The 12,682-nt window shown below is 31.5% G+C and overlaps 1 protein-coding gene across 2 annotated transcripts; it reads right to left on the bottom strand.

Moving 5' to 3' along the window:
• Positions 1-45: 45 nt before the first annotated feature.
• Positions 46-6,408, bottom strand: LOC140887023 (agamous-like MADS-box protein MADS1). 2 transcript variants are annotated; one of them, XM_073294021.1, is made up of 9 exons: positions 6,229-6,408; positions 5,770-6,010; positions 2,604-2,685; positions 2,192-2,253; positions 1,989-2,088; positions 1,660-1,701; positions 731-772; positions 426-613; positions 46-247 (listed from the first exon to the last, which is right to left on the bottom strand). In XM_073294021.1, exons 2-9 carry the CDS (start codon positions 5,997-5,999, stop codon positions 244-246), a joined length of 750 nt encoding a protein of 249 aa, XP_073150122.1. In that variant the 5' UTR covers positions 6,000-6,010; positions 6,229-6,408; the 3' UTR covers positions 46-243. The 2 variants fall into 2 exon arrangements, with proteins under 2 accessions (XP_073150122.1, XP_073150123.1); XM_073294022.1 differs by having other exon boundaries at positions 426-607; positions 6,229-6,405.
• Between the last annotated feature and the right edge of the window lie 6,274 nt (positions 6,409-12,682).

Raw genomic sequence — 12,682 nt, 5'->3', positions numbered from 1 at the left:
CACACACACACACACAATTGAGGGAACATTTAACAAGAGTTGGGATAATAGCAAACAAATTATGTGTATTTAAAGGATTCAATCTTCATGGAGCAAGAGTTGCCCTAACTTCAAAGTAAATTTGTTATTTTACATTGCATAAATGTCTGCAAACAAGATACTGATCTTCAACATTTTCTTGCATGCCATGATCCAAGTACACTTAGTAGAAGCAGGATATAAAATTTTCCTTTCCAACCATTGTCAACTGCAACGCAAAGTTTTAGGGCAGCGTAAGTGTTGGGAACAAGAAATGAAGTAAATAATAGGGAAGCATCAAGTCAAGGAGACAGCAACTTTACGAAGAAAATTCTTGTTAAATTAAAACGTTTGGTCCATGAAACCAAGAAATAATGACGATGAATAACATGAAATGGGTATCGTACACTAGTTGGAGAGGCGTTTGGTCCTGGCGGGAGTAGGGGTGATTGGGTTCAAGAAGGTTGACAACTGGGAGGAAGTTGTGAACATCGTATGTCTGGGACGACATAGGCTGATACTCCGAGCCCCCAGCTGCTGCAGGATTGATCAAGTTCATTTGCTGCTGTGCTCTCTCATTCTCAGCAATCTGCACCTTCAAATTATTTTCAAGTATATACATATATATATTTATATTTTTTTATCAATTCTAATTTCCAGTTTAAGAAACTATGTTTGTGTGTAAGGGAAGTAAAGAGGATTAGCATATGACCTTTGCTCGCAGATACATGTTAGCATTATGCAGCTCCAGCTCCTGTTACAATATGATCAAATTCATGATTTGCCAAAGTAATTTCAGCATTATGATTTCAAAGCAAGTCTCAATCTTAGCTTTAATAATAATAATAATAAAAGAACAAAATTGCACTTTTAGTCCCATAAAACAGCATATGTAGTGCATTATTTCAGTGGTACTCGAGATTATTCATTAATATCAACATAGCGATCAAAAATTAGTATTCCACTACAAAACTTGAACATTTTACGCGAAGTAGTTTTTTTTTTTTCTTCCTCCTCCATGAATTTATAGGTGATCTTGGTTTTTTTAAGAACTAAGGCTTGTTTGGACAAATATTTTGAAAACGTCTTTAATTTTTTACAATGAAAAAAATTAAAGAATGTGTTTGGACAAAGTTTTTGTAAAAAGTTCATGAACATATTTTTTAGTAAAGAGTTCATGACATGTTTTAAAAAAAATTGTTTCCAAACATAATTTTTTAAGAATAACTTAAAGAGTTAAAGGTATTTTTGATAAATTTAAAATCAAAGATGCGAATCAAATGGGCAATAAATCACAAACAAGAAAAAAATGATTACAATTAAAATGTTCTATACAATGATGGTCCAAAAACCTTATCAATTATTTTTAAGCATAATACATATATTTATTATTAAAACAACATTTAAAACCTTTTATAATTTATTTGTAAAAAAACAGTTTTATAAGAATGTTTTATAATTACTTGTCCAAACACATATTTAACAATAATTTTTTTATTTAATATTTCAAACAAGTACTCAATCGTTTGATTTATTCACTAAATACTAATTTAGCTAAAGTTCTACAAAAATATCAAAATACTTGAAATAAGTATTTTTCTGATCATGTAAATTAAATGAACAGAGACAAAAGACACATACCCTCTTCTGCATAAGTTCTATCTCAGCAAATAGCAATTCATTCTGCGAAAATTTCAACCATATGTTATAAATACACAATTATTTTCAAAAATATAATACAAGTGGTAGCATGCACAAAGATTCAAGTTTTACTTTTATATTAGTTTTGTTTTCATATATACCCAAGTGTTATTTCCTCAAATATAAGTTTTGATGCGATAATTGATTTTTTCAAATAATGTGTGTAATTTAAAATTATAAAACATAATATTATAACTATTTTATGGGAGAGATGAATCCATGAGTTAAAAAAATGAGTATATACAAATTATAAGTTTTTTTATATATACCTTCTTGGAACGGATTCTGCTGATAGCTTTCTCCACTTTACTTTCAGTATTCTTCAGCTCTTTCAAAGACATGGAGCTCACACCCTCCCCAAGAATTTGCCTAGTGTGTGTGTATATATATATACACATGCGCGCGCTTAATCAGACGTCCGAAACAATATATCTTACACACACAAACACAGATATATATGCACATACTACACCTGTTTGAAGTTTGTATCTCTCGTATTTGTCTGCGCAGCTTGGCGGCTTCTTGCTGGTAAAACTGGAAATTCAAGAACCATGCATCACTTTTGGAAGGTAATCAAATTAATATTTAACGATTTTCTCGATTGTATATATAATTTACGTGTTGATGTTGATTTTTTTTTTTTGTGTTTTTGTTTTCGTGAATCATTTATTTTGTTTAAACTCTCCCAGAAAACATTTCATTTTGTTTTTCAAAATTATAACTTTCCGTCTTCATGCATAATATACTTAATAATTTACATTTCATTTCTTTAGTCTGAATATTTGATAGGCAACAATTTATATATTAATTCCAAACGGGTATTTATTTGTTATTTTTGTTTTATATATATTTTCATGTAAGTTATAAAAAGAAAATGAAGTTACCTGAGTGTTAGCTTCAGATGTTGACACAGTATTGGAGGGATCAGAGCTTGCTTTCTTGTACCTGTCAATAGTAGCCCTAACACTGCATCCACAAAAACCTTCAACTGTATAAATACCTTAAATATTGTGATGAAAAACATTTGGTATTTCTGTTCCAATAAAATTTTAAAATTTCTTCTCTAACAAACAGTCGTTATAAAATAAAATTTAAAACCTTTATAGCACAAAAATATTAATTTTGAAATAATTAGTTTAAAAAAAAAACCATCATGATTTTGATATTCCTAATGAGTATAGATTCCAAGTTATTAGTATATATATGTTTGAGGTTAAAGGTATACTTGATTTATGACAAAGACCATTTTGAACCATTTGTACATACTTGACACCATAGCCAGTTATAAAGTGACATGCCAACAAATATAAAATTAATCATCACCATCGAAAAATTCTCCTACGTTTCTTCATCCCCCAAGAATTACAATCTATTAATTTCAAGTGCAAGAATATACAAGATGTAAACATTCATAAATCTAATATATAATCCTTGGAAGATCCTTGAATTAATAAAGCCGCGTAAAATTTGCCAAGAACATTAGTAAGTTAATACTTTTTGAGCATATAATTCATTATTCTAAATTCAAGAAACCAAAACTTTGATGGAACGTAGGTATCAAATGAACATTAGGGATCGGCTAATAATATAATGAAACAAGATTCTGTGAATAAGTACATTGCTAATCAAGAAAGTCATGCTTTTCAAACAAATTTGTAGCTGATTATTTTTATAATATTATTATATGGACAAGAACTTTGAGACATATTAAATCTGGATCAGTTTACAAATTTGTCTAGATTCTTGATACAATTTTTCTTATTAAATATTAATCAAGAAAAGAAAAGATAGTATAGGATTCCTTGGCAACCCAAAAAAGTCACCTCAGATTTAAAAAACATGACATAAATGTATAATCAAAATCTCAGTATCACAGAAACATCACAGTGAAAACACATACATTCACTTTCAGTCAGGACAAGTTGGGGGAGGGGGGGTGGGGGTGAAACCTTAATTTCCTCGACACACTGATTGGCTGCTCTCTGCCACGCTGGCTCAAGATCCCACGATATGATTGGCTGTAGCATCTTTGTTCCAGGATCTTGCCACGTGTACCCACACCCTTTTACCCCCAGGTTAATACCTCACATCAAGATTCAAGAACCCCCCCGATTGGATATTACCCACCTCGATTGTTTCAAAATCCCGATAATGCTTCCCACCCCCCCTCCCTCCCTTTCAGTTTTCCCCACTTTATTACAGCAAATTTCAATATGGTTTTAAACGCATAAAAAAACTTGCATTTCTTCGCCTGTTTACTGAAATTCTATTCACATTTAGTAAGTCTTGTTTGTCTGTAATCTCTTCTTTCTTCTGTACAGTGTGGAGTGCATCAGTGAGGCTGTCTGTTTCATCAGAGCAGCCATTTTTTATTTTTATTTTTGCAAAAGTTATGAGTACAAAAAATTAACATTTCCCATCTAATTAAAATCGAGAAGCATAAATTAATTCAAGCTTCTTTTTTTTTTCCCCTTTTCTTGAAAGTTTTGGCAACAAATGGGGTGTGGCGGTGTTTTTTGCTTTATTTCGTTTAGATACTAGAACCCATTTTCTATTTCAAGAAACCCTTCACATTAATGTCTTTTTTGAAGAAACTGATCGGCCACTTTAGCCGTGTCATTTTTTCATGCTTCCCGGGCCTTTGCCACATTTTTCAGAGCTAAAGATGAGTTCTTTTTGAGCTTCAAAAAAGTCAGAGTTTGAGAGGGGTGGAAAGAAAAGAGATGAAATCTTAATAGAACAAATCCACCGCAAATACAGAAAGGGTAATTTTTTCACCTTTAGAGATAAAAAAAAGAGAAGGCTTTGGGGGTATGAAGGAGAAAAACCAAAGAAAAAAAAGAAGTGGGGGAATATGATGACAACCCTTCTCCCCTTGTCTTCAAGTGTAGAACTGAAATATCATGTCTGACATGACCAAAGATTCTATGGTTAAAACACATCACTTTAGGCACAAGTTGTTTTTTCAAACCCTAACCATAGTCCCCATGCCCTAATCCTAGGGGTAAAACGGTCAAAACTGCTCAAGCCCTAGCTAGATGCCCCATCTTGAGATGATATTATATATGTTTTGACCAAACCTAAAATGGTGTGCTAAACTAGTTTTTAGCTCCTGCCCTTTTGAAATCCCAAACCCTAAAGTGCTAATTTTTAGGTTTTAAAAGATTGATGATTTTCAACTATTGAAATGACCCGAGATTAAGGAAGGGTCAAGAAGAACAACAAAGGGGAATGGGCAAATGGGAACTTGACAGCTTTGCAGATGAGAGTTTCTTGAGCTGACAGATGACATGTGGAGAAGAGAGAAAGAAAACAAATATACATACATACATACATACACATACATACAAACATTCACAATGAAAACTGGTTTTTGAGAAAGTTTCGTGCATATATATAAATTTCTTGACTGTATAAATACATCACACTTGTATTTTTTTTGGTTAATCACAACAGATCTTGGAGGTATATCCAATAGGGAACTGAGAGATGGCACAGAAAAGAAAGGAGAAGGCAGCGGAACTCAGAAAGGAAAGCCAGCAAGCAAAAAAGAAGCAAGAAAAACAAGTGAATCTGAAATGGTGATGGAAGACTCCATCTTTAACCGCAAAAAATATATATATATATGTTTTAATTTTTATGTCGAAATGTTCATTAAATTTACATGACAGAAGGTTAGATTCAAGCAATATTCATGCGATCATCAAATCTAGCTTCCCAAAGAACCATCGAAACAAGACAAATCAGAGAAAAGAAGAGTAAGAAACAACAGCTTGAAACCTTTCCTTAAAGTTTCTTGATGCCAAAAACACACAAGAATCATGGGAAACTGTGATCTTCTCTCAAATGCCAAGAAAACTAGATAGTGACCTAGATTTGTGTAAAAACGGATTTCAAAACGTCCCAAAAAGAAAAAAAATAATAAAATCAAAACATAAGATCGTACGCAATCTTGTAAAAACAAAAACCTTGATTAATGAAAATGACATTCAAAAAAAAAAAATGGAAAAGAAAGAAAGAAAGCAAGCAAGAAAGAAAGAACATTTTAACCTGTTATTAGCATATTCATACAGCCTTCCACGGCTCGAGAAGACAACAAGGGCAACCTCAGCATCACACAAAACAGACAACTCATAGGCCTTCTTGAGCAGCCCATTTCTACGCTTGCAGAAGGTGACCTGTCGATTCGTGGTGTTTTCGATCCTCTTGATCTCAATCTTCCCTCTCCCATTTTTCCTCAATGAATTGGATGACTCGGATTCTTGATTAGGAAAAGCCATCCCCACGAAAGCTGGAATAAGCAAAAACAAAATCAGATGATTGTTCTTGAAAAGCTCATCAAGATTATAGCTAGCCAGCTGGTTTAAGGAATATATATATATATATATATAATATAATGCTTGTATATATAAAACAGCAAAATGATATTAGAATTTAAATTTAGAAGCATCCAAAATAAGCTAAACAAGATTTTTGTAGTCAATGGTTTGAATTAGTTTAGTCACTAACCTGGTTGGGAAACTAAGGAAGGGGGAGAAGAAGGGAAGGTAAAAGGGAGAGCATGAAAACTATAAGGAGCTAGTTTGTTGCTCTTTTAAAATTGTTGTCAATTTTACACTATGCCATACAACAGTTGTGAACAGAAGAGTTGCAGAAAATGGAATTGAGTTGTTCCAGCAGGCAGGTATTTATAGCTAAAATATAGACCATCCAACTACACTCTGTGATTTTATTTTGTGTTGTTTATATTCAGTATATGTACATCAGTAACATGTATATAATACTCAGTCAAATTGTTTTTTTTTTTCTTTTCTTTTCTTTTCTTTTTTTCATTTTAACCCGTTTAGGTTAGTAATTTTTTCGTGTTGAAATTTATGTGGGAGATGTACGTTTATATACTATTTCATCGGTATGTGAGTTTTCCTAATTACTATATATTTTCCCTTGCATATCTCAACAAAGATAAAATTGAAACTTAATTTAGCTCACAACTATGTATGAGCATTAATTCAAGTAAATACTACAATATGATCTTCATAGTTGAATATGAGAATCAAATCAATATATACATAGGTTTCGTAAGTATATATATAGAAATTTTGTTTTTTTGTGTTTTTTTATGTTGCGTTTTTGGATCTTCTAAGTTGTCGGATTTTCAGTTTTAGTCTGCTATCTGCCTATCTTTGTTTTTTTCGATTAATTTTTGTCATTTTTCGACGTGACGTTAATGTGACATCAATCTATCGTGCGTACGTAGATGTGTTGTTGACGTGTATAATGTGACATCAACTTCACGATTAAAAAAGATCAGAATTTCTGAAAATCTGAAGATGCATGACTAAAACTAAAATTTGAAAACACAAAAAACAAAAATCTCAATGTGACAAAATTACATTACCGAAAATGCAATTTTAATTTCCAACTATATATGTGTATAATATCTTTAAGTTTGGATACATCCTTGAAAAAAAAAAAAAAGTATCTGTGATGAACCTCAAAAACTAGATAATCATTGAGGTAGGAGAGAATGAGGGCATTGTTGTCCACTTATTTTAAAATCCCATTAAACATCCATTTCTCACAAGTATGGGAAAAAGGAGGAGAGATGATGAGAGGTTCTTTTGGAAAGTGACTATTAATGGTATTGAATGTGACCTTGGTTAGGTTACACTCAAGCCATTTCAGAAGAAAACTTATTTCAAAGATTTTTTATTTTTTATTTTTAAATATTTTCCTTTTATTTATGAAATATTTATCTTACTATCCTCTGTATATAAATATATTAGTTGGAGTTGTTATGTTAATTAATCATTATAACACAAAATTTCCTGTGAGACGGACTCACGGATAAAGATCAATAGACTATTTCACAAGAGACATACTCTTATTATAACTAGTACTTCGGTGCATGCGTTGCGTACTTTTATAGCCCATTTTAATAAGCAAATAAAATAAATAATAATAATATTTTTTAAAAAAATGCAATGTTTTTGTAAACAAATAGTCATCAAAATTCAATAAATACATTGATTTTACAAAGATAGTTGACATCTTAATAAATAAAAAAAACACCAAAGAACACAAAGTGAGTGTCATTTTAATAAATAATAAAACATCAAAGGTTTTAATCTGCCTAATAATTCTGATTTTCATATGAATTAAGTTAGAATATAATCGTAAATTCAGCTCAAACGTCACCAATTAAGAACTCTACTATAATAATAATAATAATAATAATAATAATAATAGGGTTTCAAAAATAAAATAAAAATAATAATATAGTAATATGTAATTGCATTGATTAATTTAATGCTTCGTACGTAGTTCATAGTTCATACATACCTTCCATTCATTAATACTTACTAAATTATATCGTCAATTATGTTATTCAATTAAATGAGCGTGGACAATAAATAACATGGTTGCGTTCATTATTTCACTATCTCGAACGAGGTAGATAGAAGCATTCGGTCTTTTCTTTTTTAATAAAATTAAAGAGTATATTAATTATTTGTAAAAACATATTTTCTCTTAAATAGTAATTTATACACATATTTTTAATGACAACGATTTAAATTAGGGCAAATGGTTTTTCAAGGGAACCTATTTTGAGTTTTGATTATCTAAGTTATCCAAATTAGATCTTGAGCCTATAAGTTAATTATTTTATTCCATACAATAAAAAAAATATTTTTTTCGATTCGCCAGAGAACTGACAATGTCAAACACTTCAATATTTTTCAATCATACATCTGCATTTCGTTGTCATTTTATTATATTTTGGTGTTACGTCAGCACTCCAACGAGGTAAGTTAAAAACAAAACAGAACAAAAAAAAACACTAAATTACATTACCAAAATATAATTTTGATTAAAGGATCAAAACTAAAAATAGGAAATTTATATGCACGCTGAATTTGGATTTGGATCCTCTGCCCTCCTAACATAACAACACCCCGTGCTGCCTTATTTTTTTGTTTTGAATTGAGATGTTCGCGTGAACATCTTGGAACATCTCAATTCAAAAAAAATAATAATAATAATAAAGATTGCAGTGAAACGGCGTCGTTTCACTGCACAGCACGGGGTGCTGTTATGTTTGGACAGCAGATGATCCAAATATGCCGAATTTGGCTATTTTCCCATTTAATTTATATCACGATAATCTTATGATACGATGAGATCGAAGTTTAGTGAGACAAGTTAATAGATTTGAAAATATTGCACTTAAAATTTAAGAAATATTTTCTTTGAAATGAAAATTTAATAAATATTTAAGAAATTTAATGGCCACATATTCTAGATTTCTTTTTAATTCTAATTTGTTAGTACGCTCCCTTTATCCAGTCTCTTTTTAAAAATCTATACACAACTAAATTTTTTTGGAAAAATACACGATAAACTAAAGGGAAGTGTTACTTACACTCCATTTTTTGTTAAATATATTCTATCTCTAAGTTTTCTACTCTAAATTGACATTAATTAACACCCTTTCATTGATTGTATTTGTGGTAAATTAATTTGTAGTCTCCATTCTTAAAATAAATTACAAAATATATAGTTAAATTTTTAAATCACATTTTCACATTAAATAAAGAAATTAAAATTACGCAAAAAATTGTTAAAAACTAACTACTACTTTCATTTCATTTCATCTTAATTTTTATTTTAATTCAAATTCTCGTCCTTAATTTAAATTAATTTGTTTTATTACATATTTTTATTAATTTTTTGTCATAACCTAATTTGTTTAATTAATCAAATATAATATCCAATAAAATAGATATATCTGATAAAAACATTTATTTTAAACAAAATATTATTTCTTAAATTTATAATTGATGTATTTATGTATTAAAATTCTTCAAAATAAAAAATAGAAATAAATTAATTTAATATTTCTTTTTTATCTACGTAACATAATAGATTCAAACAATATATTTTATATTGTAGAAATCATGTTAATAATCACCAAATGACACATACACACACACACACAATTTGATCTAGAAATGTTTTGTATTTCATATCAAATTTAATATAAATCAATTTTTTTACATCCCAATAAGTTATATAAAATTTTATAAATAATTTTCAAATATTTCATGTCTCTGCATACTAAATTTGAGATAAAATATAAATAATACTGAATTTTTTGTTATTTTATATTTTTATATACTAAAATTAGGTGATTTTTTTTAAAAAAATTATTAATATTGTTTTTTAGAACAAAAATTTTAACTATCCGCATATAAAAGTATTGTATTTGAGTTTTTTTAAAAAAAATTAAATCAATTTTTTATAAGGAAAAAAAATTCTTTTGAAGAGATAAAAGGAAGGATATTTTTTTAGAACAAAAATTTTAATCTTCTTATCCGACTCACTATTGGCAGTGCAAGCAGTCACAACGTCATTGAGTGATTTGAGCTATCTTGGTGCTTTTGCTCAGAGATCAAATAAATGATTGATGATTTATAAATTATTTCAATTGTTCATGTTAGGCGAACGACCAATGAGGCGGCCAATTCCCTAGAAAAATTTGATGTTTCTTCCCTTGCATCATTCTACTGGTGTCTGAGAATTTTCCACACTGGTTGGTTAGTATTGTAACTAAAGACCTTTGGCTTCATCAATAAATAGTTAATTACAATTCTTGTCAAAAAAATAAGAAGGATATTATAAGGCAAGATTGTCCAGTAATTAATCACAAAAACTTTTGTGAGACGGTCTCACGGGTCAATTTCATGAGACGGATATTTTCATAGATCACTAATGAAAAATTATTAATTTTTATGTTAAAAGTATTACTTTTTATTAAAAATATGAGTAGCATTGATCCATCTCACGGATAAAGCTACGTGAGACCGTTATTAACATTTTTTGGGGTGCACAATCATCTTCTATAGCTTAAAGAATACGAGACTGTCATCTGCAAAGAAGAGGTGTGTTAATATTGGTCCATGACATGCAATTCACACCCCCATGAAGTCGGCCCCTTGCTTCGAACATGGTTAACAAAGAGGATAAGCCTTGGGCTTACAAAGTAAATAGAAGAGGAGATTGAGGGTCTCCTTGGCGGATTCCCCTTCTCGGTTTCAGATTACCAACCACCTGATTATTCAATGAGAAAGAGTAGCTGACTCTCGAAATACATCCCATAACCTTGCCAATTCATTCAGTGCAAAAACCTATACATGATAGCTTCAAGAAATTTCCACTAAAAACTCCACCCTATCATACGCTTTGCTCATGTCAAGTTTCAGAGCCGCATACCCAAATTTACCTTTCTTATGGTTTCGCATCCAGTGCATCGTCTCAAACCTGATAATGATGTTATCCGAGATCAAGCGACCAGGAACAAACGCACTCTGAGTATCATCAATTATATATGTCATCATCGGTCTTAATCTAGTAGTCATGGCCCGATCAATGATTTTATAGCATACATTGCAAAGACTAATATGTCGAAACTCCTTCATTAGCATCACATTTGGGACTTTAGGAATAATGATAATAATTGTTCTGTTCCATTTTTCCATTGATGCCCCCTCATTAAGAACTACAAGACATGCAGAAGAAACATCCTCTCCATAACATAATTTAAACGAGGAAAACTTACAAATTTAGTTTAATTGGTTGTCATGATATCGTTGTTTTTCATCCCGTAAATTGTAAAAAATTGGTCTTGCTACAACATGTTGGTCTTTCTCTCCATTTTTGGCTCTTTCGCTAAACTACTCACGATGTTTGCCTCAAAATCAGCAATATTTATTATTATGTCAACAATATTTGACATCAAGTCATTAATGTCTATAATTACTGAAAAAGACTATAAGTGAACAAAAAAATTAAGGTACTGTTTGGAAATGGACTATAGAAACTGTGACGCCCGGGGCTGAAGAGGCAGGGAGTGATCGCCGGTGCCAAGAGGTTGCACGGACAATGAGCGGCTCCTGGTAGGCTTCTAGGCGGAGGGAGACATGAATGAACCGATCCCGTGCCGGAATGAGAGGGATTCTGAGACTGTGTAGGTATGGGACTACATGGTTGAGGAGGGTTTAAAAGATTTCATATGTACTATTCATAGTAAGAAGGTGCATCTTCTTTTCGGAAGCTCATCACATAAAAACTCCAAAGTTAAGCGTGCTTGACTTGGGGCAATTATAGGATGGGTGACCCCCTGGGAAGTTTCTCATGGTGCGTGTGAGTGAGGACATAAGCACGCTGAAAAAGACCTGTCTTGATACAGTGGGGCGTTACAAATGGTATCAAAGCCGACCTCTCTTAGTACGGTATGGTTCGGGGACGAACCAAGCGGAAGCTGGTGGGCATGTGACGCCCGGGGCTGAAGAGGCAGGGAGTGATCGCCGGTGCCAAGAGGTTGCACGGACAATGAGCGGCTCCTGGTAGGCTTCTAGGCGGAGGGAGACATGAATGAACCGATCCCGTGCCGGAATGAGAGGGATTCTGAGACTGTGTAGGTATGGGACTACATGGTTGAGGAGGGTTTAAAAGATTTCATATGTACTATTCATAGTAAGAAGGTGCATCTTCTTTTCGGAAGCTCATCACATAAAAACTCCAAAGTTAAGCGTGCTTGACTTGGGGCAATTATAGGATGGGTGACCCCCTGGGAAGTTTCTCATGGTGCGTGTGAGTGAGGACATAAGCACGCTGAAAAAGACCTGTCTTGATACAGTGGGGCGTTACAGAAACGTTTTTAGCGTTTTATAAGTGAAAAAAAACTTAAAGTATTTGTTTGGATAAATTTTTTGTAAAATGTTTTTGAATTTTTTTTTAATAAAAAGTGTTCTCCAAGTATAATTTTTTAAAGAACACTTGAGATGTGTTTTTAGATGATTTTTAAAGGTCAGCAATATTTATTGTTATGTCAACAATATTTGACATCAAGTCATTATGTTTAACGATTTACTAGACCAAAAGCGAAAATAGTATCTTTTTT

The sequence above is a fragment of the Henckelia pumila genome, chromosome 3, assembly GCF_033568475.1.
Source record: "Henckelia pumila isolate YLH828 chromosome 3, ASM3356847v2, whole genome shotgun sequence".
Taxonomy (NCBI): Eukaryota; Viridiplantae; Streptophyta; class Magnoliopsida; order Lamiales; family Gesneriaceae; genus Henckelia; species Henckelia pumila.
The sequence above is the reverse complement of the archived record's forward strand: the minus strand, read 5'-3'. Positions and strand labels throughout refer to the sequence as shown.